The sequence below is a fragment of the Pteropus alecto genome, unplaced genomic scaffold (genome assembly GCF_000325575.1).
Source record: "Pteropus alecto unplaced genomic scaffold, ASM32557v1 scaffold68, whole genome shotgun sequence".
Lineage (NCBI taxonomy): Eukaryota > Metazoa > Chordata > Mammalia > Chiroptera > Pteropodidae > Pteropus > Pteropus alecto.
The window spans coordinates 7582605-7607339 of NW_006441386.1; the positions used below are offsets into that span (position 1 = coordinate 7582605).

General features: G+C 55.6%; 1 protein-coding gene across 6 annotated transcripts; it reads left to right on the forward strand.

Annotated features, from left to right (window-relative positions):
* The first annotated feature begins 33 nt into the window (after window positions 1-33).
* RASA4B (RAS p21 protein activator 4B) lies at window positions 34-24498 on the forward strand. Of its 6 annotated transcripts, XM_006918574.3 has the most exons (21): window positions 34-273; window positions 4986-5042; window positions 6603-6716; window positions 7198-7259; window positions 8456-8585; window positions 10390-10471; window positions 11074-11205; window positions 11452-11543; window positions 12859-12976; window positions 13232-13382; window positions 13655-13719; window positions 14111-14223; window positions 14472-14664; window positions 14905-15042; window positions 15635-15779; window positions 16013-16182; window positions 17918-18055; window positions 19197-19332; window positions 20556-20676; window positions 23616-23680; window positions 23842-24498. In XM_006918574.3, the coding sequence occupies exons 1-21, from the start codon at window positions 209-211 to the stop codon at window positions 23961-23963; spliced, it is 2409 nt and encodes an 802-aa protein (XP_006918636.1). In that variant the 5' UTR covers window positions 34-208; the 3' UTR covers window positions 23964-24498. The 6 variants fall into 6 exon arrangements, 4 of the variants coding, with proteins under 4 accessions (XP_006918636.1, XP_024907304.1, XP_024907306.1 ...); XR_003048387.1 differs by lacking the exon at window positions 23842-24498 and having other exon boundaries at window positions 19197-19238; XM_025051536.1 differs by lacking the exon at window positions 16013-16182 and having other exon boundaries at window positions 19197-19238.
* The last annotated feature ends 237 nt before the right edge of the window (window positions 24499-24735 follow it).

Consider the following 24735-nt stretch of genomic DNA (forward strand, 5'->3'; position numbering starts at 1 on the left):
CCCGCACGTGGGGCGGGGGCGGGGGCGGGGATGGGGGGTGAATGAAGTGGAAGCGATTTTTTCGCCCCCGCGTTTACCTCCCTCCCCCGGCACGGTCCGCCCCCCAGGCGCCCTGTCCAGTGCCCGCCGGCCCGCCCTCCGGCTGCCAGTTGCACCGGACCCTGGCGTCCGACTCCCTCGCGCGAGGACCTAGCGTTGCGGACCGGCGATGGCCAAGCGCAGTTCGCTGTCCATCCGCATCGTGGAGGGGAAGAACCTGCCAGCCAAGGACATGTGAGCGCGGCCGGGGCTGGGAGCCTCAACTTTCCGGGGAGGGGCGCTGCCCCTTACGCCTGATTTTTCCGGGGTCCACAAGGCCCGCCTACAAGTAGAGGAAAGGCCAGGTTGTGGCTAGTGTGGTCGCAGTGGGAGACAAGCAGGGAAATGGGGACAGTGAGAGGATTTGCTGCGAGCACCGGACAGGGGGTAACCGGGAAGGGCCGGGGGCTTGGGAGGGGCCCGGGACTGGGGAGGGGCCGGGGATCTGTAACAGGCCTTAGTGAGCGGGCAGGGAGTGAACTGCGGTTCTAGAGAGGAAGGGGCTTTGACAGGACAGGAGCTGGGCGTGGAAGAGACATCTCAGGGAAGACGTCTGGGTCACTGACAGGAGTGTGACTGGAGTGCACCCCCTTAGAAATGAGGAGTCTTCCTCAGTGACTTCTGAACCCTTAGTACCCGGGAGCGTTCACCCTAAACAAGCATGGGGCCCAGGGACTGTCCTAGGGCTTCCTGTTGTGCATTTGGGACTGACGTGAAGAGTGGAACCATAAGTCAGGTCAGGAGGCCAGGACCAGTGCAAGGTGGGGTGGCTGGGGGGTAGCCGTTTGCGCCCTCGGCTTTACGAGAGCCATCACCTTTAATCCTCACAACCACTCAGCAAGCTAGTTCTCATCATAACAGTTTACAGAGGAGGAAACCAATGCTCAGACATGGGAAATGCTGGCTCCAAGTGCAGAGCAAGGTCTTGAGTCTTGAGCTCCTAAAAAGCACTGGCATCTAGGGCTTTTCCCGGCTTTGAGATTTCAGGAGTCTCTTGTCCCACCTTTCTCAGTAGGTCCCAGAGCTGATCAACCCCATTTAATCCCTGGCTCCCTTGTCTGCAGACTTAGGCCACTCCCTGTCGCCGAAGCCTCTTTTTCCCTTCTGTAAACTGGGGCTCAAAATCTCTCTCACATATGAGCAGTGAAATGCACAAAGCTTGAGGGGCACTTGCTGCCTGGAAGAGGCAGAGGAAAGGGAGCCCGGAGGCAGCATAAGGTCCAAAGTCTGCTTGGCTGGAGCCTCCCCACACCCAGGCTCTTCAGCGGGCTCCTGGATGCAGAGGTGTCTAGATGGAGGGGGATGCGGTGCTGGAGGAGGGGGTGACAGCATCTCTCTCACAGGGACAGTGGCCCCACTGACTTTCCCAGCAAGCTCAGTGCCAGGAGCAGTTCCAGTTCAAGGCCCCTTGGGCCTCATGAGGCCATGCTCAGCAGTTGCCATGGCAATTGTGGAGGGAGGGGTAGGGGGGCCTTCTTAAGGTGCATTAGTGTGTGTATGGGGGGTGGGGTGGGGTGGGAGCTAGGATTGTGGTTTCTAGGATGGGAAGGCAGATGGGCCCTGAGAAGGGTCTCAGCCTTCAGGCCCAGCCTCTTAGCACTCCCACACTGGCATCGTAACTAGGTCAGCTTGGCCTCCTTTGGCTGGTGGCAGCTGGGAGGAGCAGCCCCTCCGTCTGTCTCCTCCCTCCCTATCCCCTCAGTGCTCGCCCTAGTGCCTGGCTCCAGGCTGCCATCAGCCCAGGGAGGTAAAGCTGTAGACTGTGCCTACCTGGGAGCCAAGGCTCCTGGTTTCCAGTCCAGCCTTGCCTCTGTACAGCTGAGGGACTTTGGGCAAGGTGCCACCAGGTCCTGTGGGTTCTGCCTTCCAATCTCTTTCCTTCCCCTGCCCCCTGCCTGCCCCATTCACCTCCCCTCACCTCCTTTCCTCTGTTTTTCCCATAGCGACGACTGTACACAGTTCTAACCTGTCAACTATCTTTTAAATCCATATGTGATACATTTGGGATACTGACCTTCCCAGCCCCGCTTCTTCGTGTATTTGGGGCCTTCTGCTTTCAACTACTCCCCTATAGAGTTCTCCAGAAAACTCCTGTTCTTCCTTCAGGACTCCTCTCAAATATCTCCTTTCCAGGGCTTTTCCTGGCATCCTCGTGCACTTGCGAGGGCACTCCCTTGTTCTATACCCTTCAGCACTTTGGGTCAGCTGGAGTTAGAACAGAGCCCGTGGTAGCAATTGTTCCTTCTTGTGCAATTGGGCTGCTTGTGCCTCATGACTGTGAGGGTAGGAACCGTGACTCATTTGTCCTGACATTCCAGGTGCCCTGAGGTACACCTGGTTCATAATAGGGGAGAATAAGAGGTGTTGAGGACCTTCCCATTTAATCTTCTTATTAGTCCTATAAAGTAGATATGCTCAGTTTGCAGGTGGGAAAATAGGCTCAGGATGTGGAAGTCATCAGCCAAGGCCACGCAGGTAGGGAGAGAAGCCAGGATTCAAACCCACTCTGCTGCTAACAGGCCAAGAATCCTAGCAGGACCAAAGTTGCGTACTTGCTGTGGGACTCAGTGGAGAGAGCCTCAAAAATGCCACATAAAGCATTTGGCTTCAGGATGGCAAGGGTTTGGAGATCACAGGAAGCCCTCACTAAGAGCCGTAGGCAGGGGTGGTGGTAAGCCCGCCTCACTGTTCCTCATCTACCTCCAGCCTGTCTCCTGAGTGGCATCCCTTCCAGCCAGGGCTTGCACACCTCTGAAAACAGGGAGCTCATAGCGGCCACCTGCTTCCCTGCCACTTCTACTCATGGAGTTTTAGTTCTCTTAAGGGCACAGAGCCAGCTGTGGTCCCTGTCACTGACAGCTCTCAGAGCCTGCCTGTTTTTGTCATGCTCCCTCTCACTGTCTCCCATCCTTGGGTGCTTGGGTCAGCCAGAGAGGAGCTGAGTCTCATGGTGACCGGTGACCCACTGGCTCCTATGCCCAGTGGCCCTGGGGACGGGCCCGGGGCTATTTCAGGGTTTGCCCTGATCCTTCCCCTTCTACAACCTAGAAACTGCCAAGGCCCTAAATATAGAGGCCTTGCAAGTAGCCAGGCTGGGCCAGTGCTGGCAAGTGGCTTGAGGAAGGAGAAGTGAGAGAGGGGACCAGCCCAGGGGCCTCAATAGGGCAGAGGGCATTGGGCAGGGCACAGGTTTCAATAACTGGCCGGAGACCATGATTGGGCCCAGGTCCTTAAATCTGGCTTTAGCCCACTTTTGGCATGGTCCCCTTCATATCCCTTGACCTAGCCATCTAGCGCATTGCTACTCCTGCACACAGGTTTTGTTCCTGCCTCCAGGCCTTTGACTACCTTCGTGACCCTGCCTGCAACAGAAGCCCCAAACGTCACTGTTCATTCATGATTTGTCCATTGAGTGAGAGCTGTGCAGTGGGCAGTGCTGGACTCACAGGGATACACAAGAGGTTCCCTGCCCCCAGGAAGCCCCAGGGGTCTTCAGGGCAGGAGGCAGAAGCAGAACAGAGAGGGGGTCCCTGTGGTGGGGGAATGGCCCACAGAGGTCTCAGCCCACACTGACCTCTCCCTTGTTCCTACAAGTTCCTCGTTTAAATACACATACATGTCCTGGCCCTTGCTGCCCAGCCCAGCATCTGGGGTGCACAAAGACCTATTACTTGAAGCCTGGGGTCCCCTGGCCGTGGGGAGGTAGGATGCAAGCTGTGGCATTCGCAGTGGGCTCTCTGGAAGAGAGGGATCTTCAGTGATAGGAGAGGGCTGCAGGCAGAAGAGCAGGGCGTTTCAGGTGGGCTAACATTGACTGAACACTTCCCATGGGCTGGCCCTCATCTGCGTCAAAGACCCAGGGCAGCTGTCTGGGGAACTTTACAGAGGGGAAGCTGAGTCTTGGCAGCCATTTTTGACTTCAGGAGAGCCTTTAGAGACATTGGTCTGAGTGGCTTCCTCTTCCAGAATCGCTGCTTTTGAGAAAGGAAGCTGGGCTTATAATTCCCCAACCTCCACCACGCCAATATACTTCCTTTCTTTGGACGCTAAGCTTGACGGGAACTTGTGGAGACAGTCCTCACCCTGCTACTTGCCCAGGACCAGCCCTAGGCCTGGCTGGGGCTGCCCTCAACTCCAGTCCCCCACCAACCTGAAACAGGTGGGACTGGACAGTCCTGGGTTTGCTTTTCCCTTCCTTCGTTCCTAGATGGCCGGGAGCTTGAGGGCAGACTTTTGCATTTGTTCATTTGTTCGTCCATTCATTCAGCACTCATGAGACCCTGTCCTGTGCCAATCCCTGTCCTAGGTCCTAAGAACGCAGAAGTGGTCTCTACCCTCAGGTTGTTTGTAGTCGGGTCAGGGAGGCAGCTGACAGGATATCACTAGCTGTACTGGGATGGTGGGAAACATACTGGGAAGGGGGCAGGCGGTGCGGTCACAGGGGAGACCTTATTCTCTGCCTCTGGGACATGGAAGGCTCTTAGAGGAGAGGCTGAGGCTGGGAGTAGTGGAAGGGCAGTCCAGGCAGGAGGAATGGCAGGAGCAAAGACTCAGAGGAGAGTAAGAGGCTGTCTGGGTGTCGAGGGTATGGGTATTGGGAGCTGGCCTGGGGCTGTTGTGATTGTTTTTGTCCTCCCTGAAGCCAGGCAGGGGTGGGCAGGAGTTTTTGTGCAGTTTCCTGCCTTTCCCTCACCTCCCCTATCCCAGACAGAAAGTGAGGGCACATGTTTTGGCCTGGGGAGCCTTTAGGCCCCAGCCCAGGACTGGATGCCTCAACGTTGACTGTCTTTTTCCTGGGGTCACTGAAGACCCTGGCAGAGGGCGGGAGCTGCCTGGGAGGCCCCATCCTTGGTCCCCACCCGCAGCGTCTGTCCTGCCAGCCCTCCCCTCGCCTGTTTGTCTTGCAGCACTGGCAGCAGTGATCCCTACTGCATTGTGAAGGTGGACAATGAATCCATTATCAGGTACCACTCCACCCCTAGGACAGAGGACGGGTGAGGTGGGCTCCCTCCCTGAGCGTACCGCGCGCCCCCGCCCCCCCATATACACATACACCTCAGAGAGGTGTGAAATTTGTATGGAGATGGGCATCTAATCCCCTGGGCCCCCACCTGGCTCTGACACACTGGCTAGGAGGCGATAAAGAGAGACCTGTAACTCATTCTGCTAATTGACATTATCGTCATCTAGGGATTATCTGCTGTGGGACCAGCACTTGGCCAAGAGCCTCTCATTGGGCCTCTCATCAACTCTTCAGTCTTTACAGCCCCCAAGAGGGACAAATGATGATAAGTGCTATCTCCACCAGGCCCTATACTAAATGAGTCCAGGGCATTTAATACTTGCGATGAGCTTTGTTATTAAATCCTACTTATGGATGAAGAAATTGAGGCTCTGAGAGACTAACTTGCCCAAAGTCACATACTTAGTAAGTGGCAAAGCCAGACTGGAACCCAAGTCTAGCTTATCCCAGAGCCTGAGCTCCTCCTCCCCTCCTTGGTCCTTGCCCTGACTTGGGCCCCTTTTTCCTGAGAATTTCGCAGTGGTTATTCCCCAGAAAAACGGTTCCTCTCCAGGCTAGGGATCCCCAGCTTGCACCCAGAAGGCTTACTTCCCTTGAACCTCCCTTTCTCCATGAGCTCCACAATTCCGGGCAGGATCTTTCTGTCCTATCCCCTCCTTCACCTAAGCCTCTGCCCCAGAGTTCATAGCCAGAGCTGCTCCCCTGTTCTGTATCGGTGCGCTGAGTGCCCACTACTGGCCAGTAGCCAGTGCTGCCCAACTCATAGTTCTTCCAACCTGTAAGCAGGACCCTAGCCCTTTTCTAGATTCTCTAAACCTCTGACACCAAGGGTAAAGGGGGCCACGATGGCTCTGATTGTCTCAGTGACCCCAGAGTTCCTCAGTGATCCCAGAGTTTAAGGGACATATCCAAGAAGTGGTAGGGGTGAAGATGATTCCCTGAGCTTTCATCCGGGTCCTTGGAGGGACTTCAGCTTTCCTCTACCCACATCCCTGCCGAGTCCCTTGACTTGAAGGCTCTGATCTGGAGGGGTTTGGCCAGAACTGGGCAAGGCCCTGCCCAGACAAGACATCTCAAGGTCAAACCCTGGACCCTGACTCCCAGGCCCCCAAGAAGGACTGTCTGGTTCCAGAATCGGCTTGGCCATAACCCTGCCTCTACCCTCAGTGAGTCCTTTTAGCTTTAGGAGCTAGGGAGTCCTGCTCTGTGACCTGAGCTGCTGCCAACTGTGGTCTCAATTCCCCAAATGCAAGATGGCCTGGTGGATGCAGTCCTGTACCCCATCCAGGGCAGAGAGGAAGATCAGGAAGGAGTGACTGGTGGTGCATGGGGTTGGAGGGGGTAGTGTCTAGGACAAGGAAAATCTTCAAATGGCAGAGCAATTGTTCTTCTGAGTGGAGGAGGATATGGGGAAAGGCGGGCTGAAGACATATAACCCTACTTTGTCTCAGCCTGGGGCCTGTGGGTGGCCCGGGCAGGTGCTGAGGGCCTTCTCCTGTAGGACAGCCACCGTGTGGAAGACCCTGTGCCCCTTCTGGGGTGAGGAGTATCAGGTGCACCTGCCACCCACCTTCCACATGGTGGCCTTCTACGTCATGGATGAGGATGCACTCAGGTGGGTGGCCCCAACTCTTGAGCTGGGGCCTAGACCCTGCCATCTGCCCCTCTCTGGCCCATTTCATTGCTGAGACTGCTGGTCACTCTGTAGCCTGGAGGGAGGGGGATCTCAGGAGGGTCTGGAAGGGTACAGGGTGTGAGTGAGTGTGTGTCCATGTGTGTGGATTCATCATGCTTGCACCACAACATACGTGTGTATGTGTGGGAATACAGGCACAGTGACGCTATGTGAGCATGGGATGTGAGCTAGGAAATGAGCATGTGGAGAGCGTGAGCTTGGCATGTATGTGGGCACATGGATCAGTCCATGTGTAGAAACATCATGTGCAGAAGGGTCATGGGTCTTACTCTAAGAGATCCCTGTCAGTGACTTGCATGTCAACTTCCCTGCTCCCCACAGGGACCTTAAACTGGGTGGGGGGGTGTTGCTGGGCTCCCTGCAGAGCCCTGCCAGCTCTGGTTCCCTCTCTACCCTCCAGCCGGGATGACGTTATCGGGAAGGTCTGCCTTACCAGGGACACTCTGGTCACTCACCCTAAGGGTAAGATATCTGGGAGGGAGCCCACAGCCCACGCCTGCTTCCCTTCCCTTGGCCTCCCTTTTCTCTCCCCTCACTGGTCTGCCCAATCCCTAGCCTTCCCTCTGCTCAAAGGCCCTTCCTCTAGGCTCCTTCAAGACCCATGCTCAGAGAAAGCCATTTCTACCCTCCCCAGAAGGGCCTGCGTCCATCTCCTGCACACCCACCTCCATGCCCTGGGCCCTGTGCCCCTAGGTTGGGACCTCATCGCCCCAGCAAAGGGACTGGCTGCTGGTGGTGGGATCTGAGGCCTCTGCAGGCATGGATAGGGCCCTCCTTATGCCCCTTTGCTGAGTTGTAAGGACCCCTCCTCCCAATTTGACTGGCTCCTCCATACCCCTTGGGATCCCCTTAGACTGGGCCCCAGTACCACTCTGTCCTAAGTTCAAGGGGTTGATCTGGAGCTGGACTAGAGTGAAGGGCCCCTTGGTTGGTTCCTGGAATGCTGACATTGCTTTGGAGGGGCAGCCCTGCCCCATCCTTACCACATGAACTGAGGCGTACACTGCCTTCTCTGCTATGAGTCCCTATCTGCCCATGAGGGTTGAGACTAGGAACTCTTAGATGCTTCAGGCTCTGCAGGCCCAAGCCCCTGTGACTCTCATTGGGCCTCCCTGGCACACACCTGCTCCTGTCTGTGAGGCTGGGGCAGGCATGCAGGGGTGGGGAGGACTTTGCTGATTCATGGGACCTGTTGGCCCCTGCCAGACCAGAGGCCTCTCCTGCCTGAGGCCCTAGCCAGCCCCTTAGAGTCCGATGGCTTCATCGGCTTCATCAGTGCTATTCTCTTGTCGCTTCCCTATCAGAGCTTAGGATCTCCTTCTAGTAGCCCTAGGTGAGAGTCATTCTCCCCGTTTTAAGGTGGGGAAACCGAGGACAGAGGACATGTAGGTTCAGGGCCACCAAATGCAGCATGACATCATAATGAGGACACAGGAGTCACCAGACTTTGATTCTAATTTAGGCCCTTTGAACTGCTGTTGCTCAGCTTCTGAGCCTCAGTTTGCCTATCTGTCACTAGGACCAACAGCCCCCGCTCCACAGGAGCTTGAAAGAATTATGAGGGGATTAAGGAGAGGCCACGTGGTACCTAGCAGGGCTGAGGGTGAAGAGCGTGGGAAGGAAAGAGCCAGGCCTCTGGCTCAACTGCAGCCTCACAGGTTTCAGTGGGTGGGCCCACCTGACGGAGGTCGACCCTGATGAGGAGGTACAGGGAGAGATCCACCTTCGGCTGGAGGTGGTGCCAGGGACCCGGGCCTGCCGGCTGCGCTGCTCCGTGCTGGAGGCCAGGTGAGATGTGGGGGGCTGGGGAGCAGGGCAGTGGGTTTCACAAAACTAGAGAAACCCACTGTGGATGCTAGGCCTCCTCTCCCCCCATTCACCCCTTGGCCCCGTGCCTCCTTCCATCAAAGCCTACTCTCGGGCAGATTGGTGAGGTTTCCCTGACTTGAAGATATTTCTTGGATGACCCCTCTCAGGAGGGTATGACCCTTCGGGGAAGGGGTGATGTTCTAATGGCGGCACATCAGGCATCACAGAGCAGTGGGGGTGGTGGGTGAGGGGGAACCCTGAACTCTGATCATACAGCCCCAATGCAAAGATGGCTTCCCCCAGGTTTAACATCAATGTGAACTTGGCCTGATAAGAGGTGGGGGGCGTGGGGGTGGGGAGTCTGTGGTGTGGTGGAGGTGAAAGGAGTTCCTGAAAATCTCCAGTGGGAAGGTTGGGGTTCTCCTCATGAGGGGCAGTGACTTGGATGGGAAGGGGGGCCTGAGTCACCTGTGATAGGATATTTTTAGCAGCAGGCTCCACTCCTGTCCATGCCTGAGTGTGAGTCACACACACTCCATGAGAAGCGCCTTCCTTTCTGGCTCCAACCCACCTCCACAGAGTCCTTGCGTGCTATTAGGGCAGAAGGGTGGAGGAACACTAGCCAGCCAGCACCTGTGGGAGTGTGTCCCCACTGTGGAGTGGTTGGCCTCTCTGGAAGGAAGAGCACTCTCCCTGAAAATGAGGACTGTGGCACCCTTGGCTTTCTGTCCTGGGGCTGGAATGTGGACGAGGCACAGCCAGATGGAAAATGGTTGGACTTGAGCAAAGTCACAGTCATGCTCCTCATGCTCAGTCATTCTCTCTCACACCATTCATCCCCCTGCTCACCCACTTCCTTCTTCCTCAGCCTTACTGACGCCAGGCCCTCTGTGGCATGAGTGCACACTTGCTCACACACATGCTCACACACACTGCTGAGACTGTTGGGGGCACAGTGGCTGGGCACGTCTCTGGCTGGGGGATTGGTCTGTCCAAATATCTCTTTAGAGTGTGGGGGAACTCATACCCCCTTGCCCTCAGCTCAAGGGGGCCCAAGAAGCTGCCTCACTGTAGAGACAAAAAACATTTTCTCCTCATCTTTCTGGGCAGATCCTCAAGGCCCGGCTCTGGAATTCTATTAGATGGTTCTGAGGAAGAAAGAAAAGCAGGCATGAGAGACTTAAAATTTTAAATGTGAAAAAGAGCTGAAAGTAGCATAGCAAACAGAAGAGGGCAGGCTTGTTGTTCTTCCACAAAGCCTCTAAGCTGGGGTGCTGTGACCAGATTTGGGCTTTGTAAGGGACCATCTGTGGAGAGAGGACGATTGATTGGGACAGCTCTCCAAGACCCACCCTCAAGTAGGGAGATATGGCTTGTCAGGCCTTTGAGAAGCTCATTACCTCAGTTATGGGGATTATTTTCTCTGTTTTACTGGTAAAACCAAGGCTCAGAGATGGCCCCTACTCAAGGCTGCCCTGAGAACCAGTGGAAGGCCCATGGCCCAGGCTGCTCTACAGCTGCATTTGCCTCCCTCTCTGCCAGAGCAGGTGTGGCAGCTGGTCTGCTATGGCCTAGTCGGAAGGAGCTGTGGCCTACACCTTGGGAGATCCTGAGCCTGGTGTAGGGGCCACATGGGGGCCCATGTGGTGATTGCTGTGGGAATTAGGGTCCAGAAAAGGAAGGGATGCTGTTCGCAGTCACCCAGCTCACTAGGGGCAGGATGAGCTCAGGCCTTCCAACCTGGTGTGGTTTACCCCACAGTGGATGTTTTGCTCCACCCCAGGGACCTAGCCCCCAAGGACCGGAATGGTACGTCTGACCCTTTTGTTCGTGTGCGCTACAATGGCCGCACGCAGGAGACCTCGGTAAGGGGGCCGGTGGGCCGGGGAGTGGGCAGGTTGGCTCAGGGCCCCATCCAGGCCCCTCACTGCCTCACCGCAGCCTCACCATCACTTGGGAGGTCAGGCTGGGAATGCCATCTTACAGAAAACGCTCAGAAAAGCGGGGTGACCTCTGAAGGTGCATAGCAGGTCCCAGCCCTTTTGGCGCCAATCTCTGTGGCCTCAGCCAAGTTTCACTCCTGGCCAGGCTGGGCCCAGACAGCTGACAAAGCCCAACAGCTGTCCCCACTGCTTTCCTCACCTCTAGGAAAACAGGGTGGTGGGCTCAGTCCTGTGGGGGAGGCCGTAGAGACCTGGGTTCTCAGTGCAATCTAGTATCTTTTTGCTATGTTGCCTTGAACCAGTGCCTTACTCACCCTGGGCCTCAATTTCCCCACTTGAGAAATGAGTAGGGGCTTGGACAGGAAGATTGTACCTCTGCTATTGCAGGGCCTCTGCCTGGATCCAGGAGAGGGGGCTGCTTCAGAGACCCTGCAGGGAACTGAAGGGAGCTGTTTGAGGTGGCTCTGCCCTTGGCTGGGTCTGGGGAGTCCGTGGAATCAGCACCCTCTCCCCTTTCTGGGCAGATCGTGAAGAAATCATGTTACCCACGCTGGAACGAGACATTTGAGTTTGAGCTGGAGGAGGGGGCCACAGAGGCTCTGTGCGTGGAAGCCTGGGACTGGGACCTTGTCAGCCGCAATGACTTCCTGGGCAAAGTGAGCACCCTGCCCCTTCAGGTTGCACCTGTCACCTTCAGCACCTGGCCTCCCTTCCAGCCATCCCATTCTTCCAGCTTCCCAAAAAGGGGCACTCAGGAGACCTGGGACTCCCCAGAACTAGCAACTACCTCTCACCCCCCCAGCTGCCACTGGGGTCTGGGACCCTTTGAAGGTACAGTAGTGGGCAAAGAAGAGACTCAAGTGGCCCCAGCATGGTCCCCCTTGTCTCTGCCCTGCCCCCAGGTGGTGTTCAATGTCCAGAGACTGTGGGTAGCCCAGCAGGAGGAGGGCTGGTTCCGACTGCAGCCTGACCAGTCCAAGAGTCGACAGAAGGAGTGAGTGCTTGGGACTTGGTGGCTGGGCTGGCAGGCTCTGGGCCCAGGGCAGGCTGAGAGTTGGCTCCAGCAGGCAGGTGGACTGGTCAGGGGTGGGTGATGCAGCCCTAGGTTTCTTGTAGCCCTTGCCCACCAGGCAAGGATCCTTCTCTATCCAGGCTGGATCCTGCCTCCTCTTCCTTCCCACAGTCCTGAACTCAGCTCTGTCCTCTGAGCTCCAATGCCAGACAGGTCTTCTGCTTTCTGCCTGCTGGAAGTTTCTGGAACAAGCCTTCAGACCCATTCCCTTTAAGAGTTTCTCTGCAGACCTCAGATTAAAGTTCATGTCCTCAGAGCTCTGAGTCAGTGTCCCTGAACCATAGCTATGACTTGCTCCAAAATTCTCCAGGAATAGAGTTGCCAGATAAAATATACAAGATCTAGTTAAAACTGAACTTCAGATAAACAATGAAACACTTTTTAGTATAATTATGTCTGTGAAATATTTGAGACAAACTTACACTAAAAAAAAATCCAATTTGACTGGGTGTCTTATATTTTTATTTTGCCAAACCTAGTAGCCCTATCTAGGAAGCCCTCTGGCCTCCTTGCCCATCCCTCATCCCAGCAGTGCCACCCACCTCAGATGGTTCAGCTCCGTCTCCCCGCAGAAGGCCCCAGACCCCCGTCCCCATTCTTAACAGGGCAGGGGCAGGGTGGATGGTTGTATCCAGCAACAAGGCATTTTCATCTTGATGGTTTCTATGGCACGTGAGGCTATGTACTGAGCAGCATCACTCAGTGAACTGTGCTGTTTTGTGTGGGCAGCAGGGCCTTAGAGACTGTTAAGGCTTGGTTAGTGCTCTCACCAGGAGGGGTTAGAGCAGGGGTGCTGAGATCTAATGTGGCAAGATGCTTAACCTGCTTGAGCCTTAATTTCCCCTGGCAGGTTGTTATGAGGTTTAGGGATCTGCTTCCAGTGTAAAGTGTATACATGAAGGAGCTATTCTCTGACAGTTTACAAACGCGAGGCTGGAGAGCCCAACATGTCCACATGAGTCAAACTCAGAGTCCACAGGAGTCTAGAGGTGGCAGGCCGCCAGGCCTTGAAGACAGATGGAGTTTCCATGAGTATGGGGGCAAGAAGGGCCTTCTAAACAGAAAACAGTTTGGGCAAAGAATGGGAGGTGGGGCAGTTCAGGGAACCAAGGTGAAGGACTTCAGTGGAGAGACTAGGAGGCTGGCCTCAAGCAGGGAAGGTGGAGGCAGTGGGGAGGGGGCATTGCCCAGGGTGGCCTGTGTCCCTGGTGGAGAGGTCATAGGCTGCCCGTTCCAGGGGCAACCTGGGCTCCTTGCAGCTGGAGGTGCGGCTGCGGGACGAGATGGTGCTGCCCTCTGGCTGCTACCAGGCCCTGGTGCAGCTGCTGTGCCGTGAGGTGAAGCTGGGCACTCAGGTGAGGGGTCCCCTGGGGGAAGGCGGGAAGGTCCAGGGACAGTAGTAGGCCTGTCCTCTTTATCCATCCAAACCCAGTCTGAAGAGCAAAAAACAGTTTTCAGGATGGTAAGAAACTAGCTAGTGCCCAGGGACCCTCACCATCCCTTGAGAAAGTGTGCCCACCCTCCCCGTGCTCCTCTGAGGTCCTCAGAGTGAAGGGTTTGGGTTCCCTTATGTGTCCTGGAGCTCTGCTTCTCCTTGCTGCCTCCTGCAGGGCCCAGGACAGCTGATCCCACTCATCGAGGAGATGACCAGCACTGAGTGCCGCCAGGAAGTGGCCACCAACCTGCTCAAGCTCTTCCTGGGGCAGGGACTGGCCAAAGACTTTTTGGACCTGCTCTTCCAGCTGGAGCTGGGTCGCACCAGTGAGGCCTGGGAGAGAGCGGTGTGTCCGAGGGCGTGGTGGAGAGGGGAGCAGGAGGTCCTCCGGCAGGAGGCAGATGGGTCCAATTAGGAGGAGAAGGGTCAGGTTAGAAGGCAACATAAAAAGCAAAAGGCAGAGGTGGGGCAGTGGGTTGGGAGGTGGCAAGGAGGCTCTTTACTGAGGGGCCATCTTAGAACTCCAGGGTTCCCTGTCCTCCACCCCAGAACCTTGGTCTTCTCTCAGCTCCCTACCCACTGGAACCTTTGATTGTAGGTGAGGCCAACACCCTGTTCCGGAGCAACTCTCTGGCTTCGAAGTCCATGGAGTCTTTTCTGAAGGTGAGGTTTCGTGGCATATTTTATAGATGAGGAGACAGGTACAGAGAGGCCAAGAGACAGTTGGAACTTAAATCCAAACCTTCTGTCTCCGTGTCCAGGGCCCTTTAAAGCTAAGAATTTCTTCTCTTGGTTCGTTCGTCCGTCCCTCCATCCGTCCACCCACCCATCCACTCCCTCCCTCCCTCCCTCCCTCCTTTCCTTCCTTCCTTCCATCCATCCATGTAGCAGCAGTTTGTTGAGCTGCTTTCCTTGCGTGCCTGGCCCAGTCCTGAGTAGATACAGCAGGCAGGTGGTGCCCAGGGTGTCTGGGTGGCCAGCCAGCTGCCGGGAGGTGGCAGGCAGCTGGAGGCCCATGAGAGACAGGACCAATGCGGCTCGCGGTGGCCCCCAGGTGGCTGGGATGCGGTATCTGCACGGCGTCCTGGGCCCCATCATCGACAGGATATTTGAGGAGAAGAAGTACGTGGAGCTGGATCCCAGCAAAGTGGAGGTCAAGGATGTAGGGTGAGACCGGGACGATACCTGGGGACACAGTGGGGTGGGAGGTGGACGGTGGGTGGGGGGTGGTGCAGCCATGTCTATATACGTTTATGGCTCTTTCTGTCTGGGTCTCCTTTCGTCAACCTGCCCACCTGTGTCCCTATCTCGGCTGATGCCTTTCTGTGCCTGTATCTCCGGGAGCCCCTGTCCGAGTCATGTGTGCGGGCGCTGATCTGCTACCCTCTCTGGGGGCCCGCCCCCCGCCCACGCAGGTGCTCGGGGCTGCACCGCCCACAGACCGAAGCGGAGGTGCTGGAGCAGAGCGCACAGACGCTGCGCGCCCATCTGGGGGAGCTGCTGAGTGCTCTCTGTCGCTCGGTTCGCGCATGCCCAGCCGTGGTCCGTGCCACCTTCCGCCAACTCTTCCAGCGCGTGCGCGAGCGCTTCCCCAGCGCCGAGCACGAGGTGCACCTTCTGCAGGCTGGGTTGGGCGAGGGAAAAAAGTGGTGGGGAAAGGGGGAGCACCAGTGAGAGGGGCGGCAGTAATGGTAGTGGTGGTGGCGGACGTGCTGGCGGTGTTAGTGGCCCAGGGCGGGAAGAGGGGCAGGGTCGTGGGGAGAGACAGAGATGGCGCCAAAGGAGAGGGGGCTGCCAGGAGCTCAGGCCTGCGGGAGTCCAGCCTGCTTCTCTCCTGCACCTTTCCAGAACGTGCCATTCATCGCTGTCACCAGTTTCCTATGTCTGCGCTTCTTCTCGCCTGCTATCATGGCACCCAAGCTTTTCCACCTGCGGGAGCGGCACGCGGACGCCCGCACCAGCCGCACTCTGCTCCTGCTGGCCAAGGTAGGGCAGTGGACACTAGCGGGGATGCCTGGCTGGTGCTTAACAGGGGTCCTTGCCTGGACTGCAGTGTGTTCCCAACTGGCTCCAGGAAGGCGTTGTGACTAGGCCACTGATAATCTCACGTGGCATTGCACTTCAGTTTACAAAGCTTTATTACCCGTCACCGAATCTTTTGGAGAAGGCAACAGGTCTGCGAGGGGAAGGAGGTTGCCCAAAGCTGCACAGCCTGTTGGTGGTGAATCCCGGGCCTTTCAACCCCAGATGTACTCATTCTCAGGCTGTGCCAATCTGACTGGCACCAGACTGGTGCCCACCGTACCGTGTGAGGCAGAGTCCTGTATCAGACCTGCAGAGGAAGGTCAATAGGTTGGGCCCAGGTAGTCTCAACTATCAGGTCCCAGGATGCCTCAAACTCTGTGATCTGTTCACCCCAATCCCTGGTGGAGATGAGTATGCCTGTGAGCAGGCCTATGCTTCCCCTGCCTCCGTTTCTACAGTGGGAGTAGCACAGACTGGGGGGGAAGAGGAGGGTGGGTTTCAGTGGCTGGGCCACTGACCCTGCAGAACCTGCCCTTCCTGCTGTCATCTCCAGGCAGTCCAGAATGTGGGCAACATGGACACGCCGGCATCCAGGGCCAAGGAAGCTTGGATGGAGCCGCTGCAGCCCACCGTGCACCAGGGTGTGACCCAGCTGAAGGACTTCATCACTAAGCTAGTGGACATTGAGGAGAAGGAGGGTGAGCACTCCTGTTTGTGTTTGCTCTGCCCCCTGTCCTATGGCCCCACCTACCTTTGTGCCTCTTTGGCAACACTTAGTCTCCTTTCTAATCACATTCGTCCCATTGCCCCGCCTGCTCTTGTCTGTGACTTTGGAAGCCTCGCTCACAGCTTGCTGTCGATGTTTGCTTTGCCCGGGACCCCACCCTTGCCCCCCGTGCTCACGTTTGGCTCTACCTCCCTGGCTTGGCAGAGCTGGACCTGCAGAGGGCGCTGAGCTTGCAGGCACCGCCAGTGAAGGAGGGGCCACTCTTCATCCACAGGACCAAGGGCAAGAGCCCCCTCTTGACCTCCTCTTTTAAGAAACTTTACTTCTCTCTCACCACCGAGGCCCTCAGCTTCGCCAAGACGCCCAGTTCCAAGGTGGGCAAGGAGGGAGGTGGGAAAGTGGAGCTCTGAGAGGGTTTTAATACCCTGGAGGCACCTGTCCTTTACTCAGAGCCCATCCCAGGGTCCACTGGGGTGAGAGAAGAAATCCAGGCAGGACTAACCTTCTGGTGTCAGCCACAGAGTCACTTAAGACCCATGAGGAAGAGGCTTCTCTGAGAAGGGGGACATGGGGCAGGCAGCAGCTGCAGTGTCCAGTCCTGGCTTCTTGGTTAGGTGCATGAGTAGGGTAGGGGGCTGAGGGGTGCTTCCGGGAGAGTGGAGTAGAGTGGGGCTGAGAGGAGGCCTGGATTCTAGTCCTGCGTACCTAGGGGAAGTATCTCACTTTTTCTGAGCCTTAGTGTCTTGACCTGTAAATTTGGGATAATCTTCCATACTTAACCAGGTTGAGGATTAGATGAGCTGATCTCTTTCTGCATCCAGAGCCAGGGACCGGCACAGAGTAGGACCTAGACCAGTTATTAAAGACACTGTCCCCTGGGCTGGCCTCCTGTGAGTGCTTTTCTCCCAAGAAGGGCTTAGCACTTCCTGGATGGACTTGTTGACCCCTAGCTGAGCCAACCTGATCCCCAGTCAGCCAGGCTCTGGGAATGGTCTGCCAGGGGTGCCTAACCTAGCTCTGAGCAGCTGGGTGTTACTAAGGGGGTGAAGGAGCTCCCTGGGGTGACCCCTAAATTCAGGCCTCCCACTTCCCAACTTCTTTTGCTCTGGATAGCTGCCGACTCTTGGGTCCCTTTAGCATTTTCTGCAGCCTCAGCAAAGTGTGGCTACCTGGCAGGGCCCTTCCTCACCCTTCTGTGGGCCCCTTTGTCCCTGGGCATTGAGCTTGTCCTTCTTTAGGCACATCCTGTGTATCTCCCAGTGCAGCACCGCCCCTCTGCCCTGCCACTGCCTCCTTTCTGCCTCCTCCTTAGCAGGCACACCCCAGTATGGGCAGCACAGTCTCTGGGCTATCCCTTTTGTCCTTTGGGAGTCTCCACCCTGGGACGGGTCAGACACATATCCCCTGCGCTCCCTTCCAGGTATCCCCACTCCTCCAAGAGGTGGCACTGCCATCTCTTTGCCTGTCACTGAGGCCACCAGGGGTAGTGGGCTTAGATTCCAGGCTGGGGAATGTGGGTGTTATTCTGAGGGCCATGGAGACGGGTCATTGGATGATGAGGGGCACTGGTGAGTTCTGATGGGAGGATATTCAGGAGTCAAGGAGAGCAGGGGTTGGGGGCAGGTAGATTGAGCAGATTGGGGGGCCCTCAGGGATGTGGATATTTTAAATCCAGAGCTTCTCCCTGTCTCATTTGTACCTCATTAGAGTCAATGATAGTGGGAGTAGGGGGCGGTCATGAGGTGGGATATGACTTTTAGAGCCTGGGAAAATAAAGATGAGTTGGGAAATTAATAACTGCGAAAGCACAGGGCCTGGCCCATGGCGGGCATTGCCTTCCAGCCCGCTGGAATACTAAGTGACCAGAGACTTTTCCAAAACTCAGACCTCCCTGGACTGCTGGGAGCACCCAAGAGGCTAGGTGCTTGGTCACCGTCTTTCTTCATTCTGTCTTGGCTAGGTCACTCACAGAGCAGGTTCCTGGAGGGATAGGCACTGGGTTCCCCACAGCAACCCCTGGTGCTGTAGAATGGGAGACTGAGGCCCAGAGATAGGAAGTGGAGTGTCCTCAATTGGGACCCTAAGCCTCCCTTCCTGTGCCCACCCCAGAAAAGTGCCCTCATCAAGCTAGCCAATATCCGGGCAGCAGAAAAGGTGGAGGAGAAGAGCTTCGGCAGCTCTCACGTCATGCAGGTCATCTACACGGACGACGCAGGCAGGCCCCAGACTGCCTACCTGCAGTGCAAGGTGCGGCTGTGTGCAGGGGACACTCTTTGGAAGGGGGGTGCTGTGGGAGTCCTCTGGGTGGGCTAGAATGAGGAATGAGTGTCACCTCTTTGTCACCCACATCAGGCACAGCAGGGTGTGTGAGATCTGATGTGAGTGCAGTGGGTGTGTGTGTGTACGTCTCTCTGTCTGTCTGCCTGTCTTTGTGGGCTTGCCTAGACATCGTTGTGTAGGTCCGTGTGTGGTCTGGTGCATGGACAGTGTATCCTTGTGATTTGGAGCTTCACATGGAACACATTTGTGGGAAATTATTCCTAAGTATCTGAGTTGCTGCCTGTATGTTTCTGTGTGTGTCTCAACAAATAACAATCATGTTTACACATGTGTGTATGCTCTCACATCCCCTTCTCATCTGTTTATGTGTTAACTCATTCATTCGTTCACTTCAGAAATACTTATTGAGCACCTGCTGGGTTCCAGGCACTGTTCCGGGTGGTGAGGGTACAGCAGCAGACAAACCAGGGTCCCTTCCCTGATGGACCTTATATCCCAGGAAAGAAGGTGGACTTATGAATAATACATACTTACAATGCCAAATGGCGAATAGTGCCTTGAAGGGAACCAAGGGAGACTGAGATAGGGAGGGCTGCTGCTTTATAAACGGTGGTCAGGGAGGGCCTCTGATAAGTGGCATTTGAGCGAGGACAAGGCGAGGGACAGAGCATCTAGGGGCAGAACACGTGGAGGAAGAACACAAGTAGGAAGGCTGGAGGGGGCTTGGCTTGTCTCCAAAGGTGTCTGTCCTGGACAGGTGGTAGGAGGGCACAGGCCCATCCCATGGGGCCCTGCCCTTTATGGACTCCCTGTTGGGTCAGACTCCAGAGCCCCAGGGAAAAAGTAGTGACAGCAGGTTATGAACTGCCCGAGGACATGGCCAAGAGAGTCAGTGGCAGCTGAAATCCAGCCCACACTCTGCTTACCAGGCCAGGTGCCCAGGCATGGGCTGCATCCATCAGTAGAAAAGGTAGTCTTTCCTAATTCACTGAAAGCTGCTGAGTGGGCTAGCAGAGAATGTGTCATCCTGAGTGGCATAGGAGTTCCAGGGAGGGAGGGCTTCCTGGAGGGGGTAACCTCTGATCAGCTCCACCCCCGGCCCCTGCAGTGTGTGAACGAGCTGAACCAGTGGCTGTCTGCTCTGCGGAAGGTGAGCATCAACAATACTGGCCTGCTGGGCTCCTACCATCCTGGCGTCTTCCGTGGGGACAAGTGGAGCTGCTGCCACCAGAAGGACAAGACAGGTGGGGGTGGAGGCTGGGGCCCCGCTATGCTGCGTCTGTTCTCAGCAGGTGGCCTTGTGCTGGAGCTGGTAGCGGGCGACCCTGGGCCTTGGGCACTAAAGGGATGACACAGAGGAGCTTCTACTAGAATTTTTAGTGATGACGGAAATGGTGTGTATCTGTACCCTAGCCATGAGCACAAGGGGCTGTTGAATACTTGAAATGTGGGAAGTGCAAAAATAAGTCAGACGGAAAAAGTTGAGAACCATATGATTTCACTCATATGTGGGATATAAAACTGAAAGCAACAAACGAACAAGACAAACAAAACCTTATAGACACAGATGTATAGTGGTTACCAGTGGGAAAAGGTGGGGGAGGAAAGGGGGTCAAATATATGGTGATGGAAGGAGATTTGACTTGGGGTGGTGAAAATACAATGCAATATACCGATGATATGTTTTAGAACTGTATGCTTGAAACCTATATTATTTTAAAAAAGGAATGGGCTAGTGCAGCCGAGGAACTGAGTTTTAACATTTTAAAATTTTATTTAATTTTAATTAAATTTAAATAGCATCATTTAAGTGTGGCTAGAGTCATGAGAACCTGACCCACTTGCTCTAGCCCAGTCCTGGATTTGAGATTGAGCAGTGGGTAGGGACTGGCAGCTCTTTACAAGGCTGTCCCTGGCTGGTTGGCCTTGCTTGCCTCCTCTGGCTATACCCTTCACAGTGGTAACCCTTGTCATTGGTGAACTGGGGTTCCCGAGGGCACTATGAGGCAGAGTCTGGTAGCCCTATTTTATGGAGGAGGAAACCAAGGCTTAGTGAGGGCATATGCCTCTGCCAAGGTCGTAAAGCCAGCAAATGGCAGGGCCAGCTCATTCCAAGGCACAAACCCCTTATTGGTCCTTTCACCATGATCTTACGTTCCAGGCTGCTCCCTACTTCCTTCTTGGCAGGCACTTCCAGAGAGTGGTCCAGCTCCCTAAGCTTTATCCTGTGATCCTGTGCAACTCTCATGCTCTGCAGTCATGTGCCCCATGGCTCAGGAGTGAACCCGAGAGAGGAGCCTTTGGGCCAGACTTTCCAGGCTGTGCTCCCAGCCTGGTCTCACATTGGGGACCCCTGAGACCATCCCTTTTCCTCTCTAGGCCTCGGTTTTCCCCTCTGTACTACCAGAAAGTTGGATGTGAGGTCTCATTGTGCCTGCTCAGAATTCTGCCTTCTCTCTGTCCCCAGATCTGGGCTGTGATAAGACCCGGTCACGGGTGACCTTGCAGGAGTGGAATGACCCTCTCGACCATGACCTGGAGGCGCAGCTCATCTACCGGCACCTGCTGGGCATGGAGGCTGCACTTCGGTGAGGAGACCTGTGCAGGGGCATTGAGTCCCACATGGGAGGGCTCATGTAGCTGGGGAAATGTGCCAGGCAGGTCCAGAGCTGGGATTAGGGCCCAGGACTGCTCTTCAGTGGCTGGTCTCCTCTCTTCTAATCAGGCCTTTCCGCCTTTGGCAGCCACACCTGGGGAGGGTCACCTGGATCTCTGCAACATGAGGCCAGTTCATGTTAGGATGAAGGCCCCAAAGGCTGCGGAAGCTCAGGGTCATGGCCATGGCTGCTTCCTGCCCCAGGCTGACCTAGCCTCCCCATCTGTCAAGCCTTCTCAAAGTACCCTCAGAGCACAGGGATTGTTCTCAGCCAAGTCCCTGAGTTCTTCAGCTATCTTGCTTAATTCGGTGGTTCTTAGCCCTGGCACCAGCATAGGAAAAACAGAATGCTTTTCAGAAACAACTTTAAAATACAGGATGCCCAAGCCCTACCCCATTGACTCGAAATCTCTGAGGGTAGGGCCCATTATATTTTAAAGTGACCCAATGCTTTCTAAGAGCACTGCCTCCCTGGGCAGTTTTCTCTCTTGTACCCCTACACCTGGGCCTGGAGGGGTGATAGCTAACCTCCTTGTTCCTTGACTCTTCAGGGTTTAATTTCTTAAAAACCTTTCAAAGCTCATGCCGTCAGACTAGAACCACCTACTTCCATGTGAGCTGTGGTCACCAGTGGCCTCCAGGTCACTTTGCAGCCACCTCTTTTCTGACAGTGTAGCCTTGTCACCAGCTCCCTCTCCATCCCTGCTCCAGGCTCCTTGCTTGGTTACTTCATCCTCCACCTAGAGGATGCAGCCACCATCCTGTCCACTTTGTGAGTCCTACACCTCCAGAGACTTACTCTTCTACCCACCTGGACCTTCACTCCCGTAGCCACACCCTAGACCCTCCTATCCCTCCATCTTATCATTTCTAGGCTTCACTTGAATTTCACTTAATGTATAAGCTCATTCAGTATTCACAGCCACTGAACCACGTAGGTGTTCTTACTACCCCCATTTAAGCCAGGAAGCAGTGGAGCCAAGATTCAAACCCAAGTCACTTACGAGCCTGCCTTAAGAGCGTCCCCACCTCCACGACCACTTAGCCACCCCTCCTCTCATTCCAGCTCACTTCCTCTGGTGTCCAGCGCCAGTAGGCCTTCCGTCCACCAGGGCTCTGATGCATTGATCCAACCACCTGTTGTATTAGTTTTGTGTCGCTGCTGTAACAGATTACCACACATTTGGTGGTTTAAAACAACATATTTATTCTCTTACAGTTCCAGAGGTCAGAAGTCAGAAATCAGTCTCAATGGGCTAAAAGCCAGAAGGGCTCATGGCCCTTTCCTCCATCATCAAAGTGCGGGACTCTGTCTCTGCTTCTGTCATCACATTGCTGCCTTCCTCCTTTGACCTTCTCGCCTCCCTCTTATACGGACCCTGTGAATACATTAGGCCCACTTTCCTCACTTTCCCTGTCTTCTATCAGCCCCACATCCAGCCCCTCAGCTTTACTTTCAGAATGAAGCCAGTTCCGACTTCTTCTTGCGTCTGTACTGTGAACTGTCCCTGTCTGAGCTACTCGCATCTTCCTTTCGGGGATGATACAGGAGCCTCCTAACTGGCTGTCCTGCCTCTACACCTGCCTTCCTAGGATCAGCTGTATACATGGCCCCCAGAGTGATCTTCTCAAACATAAAACAGATCACATCACATCACTTCTCTGCTCAATACCCCTGATAGCTTTCCACATATTTAAAATCCAAAGTCCTCGTGGCTACACTGCCCAAATTCCCTGGCTGATCTTTTTCTCAGCCTCATTTCCTCCCACTGGGCCCTCTCCGTGCTGAGCTCGCTGAAGCTGTCCTTGCCTTCTTGCCGTCTCTGGGCCTGTCCACCCCGGGGCCTTCGCACTTGCCATGTCCTTTACCTGAAGCTTCTTCCCCAGGTGTTCACATGGCTTGTTCCCTCACCTGATTCATGCCTCTGCTCAAAAACCACCTTGTCAGAGAGGCCTTCCCTGACCACTGTTACTCTGGAACATAGTGGAATACATTAACATGTGCTGTCTATTCATTTCTTGCCTCTCAACTACGCTGAGCTCCCTGAGGGCAGGCCTGTGGTATTTGCTGCTCTAATCCTGGTACTGAGAAAAGTGCCTGGCACATTCTAGCCCCTCAACAAAGTTTGAATAAGCACATGAGCCTAAGGGAATGATGTTTGAGCTGGTCTGTGAGGTTTGAAAGGATCTCCCAGAGAGCGAAACAGGGAAGGGCATTCTGGGAGAGGAAGCAACAAGGAGAAAAGGTAAATGTGACAGCACTGAGAGAAGCAGGCAAGCAGGCCAGGCGACCCCACAGGGCCAATACGGCATCTGAGAAGGAGGAGCTTGTTAGACCCTAGCAGAGGGACACATCTGATCAGGGAAGCAGTCAAAAGGGCTGGGCCAGGAGAATTCCTAAATAAGGAGCTTCAAGTATGGATGGGGTCCACGTGGCTGCTCACCCTCCCTCCACGTAGGCACACAGAGGATTGGACCTGAGAGGGCCCAGGGACCTTTGGTGAACCCCAGTTAGGAACTGTGCTTAAAATGTCACTGCCTCCTATTCCCATAGGAAGGAAACACATTCCATCACCAGTTAATTTTAGGCCCCAATTCGTTCTTTTTCCAAGGCCCCTCCAAAACAGAAGTAACATAGTTCGAGTTGGGTTTCCAAAGTGTCTTCTGTAACCCACAGTTGGGAGGATGAGAAGGAGGGAGGAACACAGGAGATGACCAGGGACCAAGACCTGGGCCCGTGTTTGTTCCCCATAGATTGAAAGAGTCAGCCCTCAGCCCCCAGGAGCGCCCTCCAGCTTAGGAGGCCCACACTGGGTCACCCAGCCTTCCAAGCAAGGGCACCAGGAGCCCTCATTTTGTCTTTGCCCACAGGGAGAAGCACCGGGAGCTGAGTGCAGGCACAGAGGCAGCCTCTATGCTCACAGGCTGTGGCGAAGGTAGGTCCCTCCCATCTGGACTCTGGGGGTGGCCTGAGACCCCTTCAGGGATGCCGTGGGTAGGGCTTCTCAGGCGCACTCCCAGGGACCCTTTGGCCTTCGGGACAGGCATGGCGGGCGAGGTCCTGCCTGCTGTGCCCTCACCCTGCATCTGCCTCCAGCCTCTGAGGACCCACTGGCCCAGCTGCTGCAGGTGCTGCAGGACCTCCAGGAGGCCCATAGCTGCAGCCCAGTCAGCTCCCTGCCCTTGGAGCCGAACTGCCTCCTGGAGCTGCAGACGTGAGGTCTGCCCCACCTCCACTCAACAAGCCCCCTGCCAGGTGCTTGGAGATCCCTGGTGCACTCTCGGCCTTCCACCTCAGTCCCTCTCATTGGGGTGCAGGGCCTGGGTCTCTCCTGAGCTGGGTGAGTTGGGGGGCTAGGGACCAGAGGGTCCAGAAGTCCATAACTGACAAGGCTTTGGCTTGTCATTGCCCGTGCAAAGTCTCTAGGGGACTCTGGGAGCTCCTGCTCCTCTAGGAGACTTGGTTGATCCCTGCAGCCATCACCGCCACTAGCCCAGACTCTAAGGACCCTCATCTCCTGCCCAGGGCAGACCCAGCCAGAAACTACCCCTAGGATGGTCTACATCAGGTGGACTGACACTACTTTGAACCCAGAGGTGGGTGGGAACACAAGGCCCAGAAGACCAGGTCTTGACCTCAGCACCCACTATGCTCTTGGCCACCACCCCACCGGCTCCCCTCACAGCCACTGGCTGTATCCCTGGGAGAGTGTCACGGTGCTCTATTGCTCACAATAAACCTGCTATAACTGTGGCTCTAGACCCTCATGATGGGGGTCAGGGAGGGAGTGGACCTGGGGACCCCAGTGACTGTTGGTTGGGGTGGCCAAGGATTGGGGCTGCCAACATAGCCTATGTGCATCCCATCCCTTCTTTGCTTCCCCCCATTCCCAGGGAGGTTCTTTCTCCTCCCAGCTTTTGTCCCTACCACACCCTCTGGGTCCCACTCCTCCATCCCTCACAGGCTAGAGAGCCTGATCTGGCTCACCAG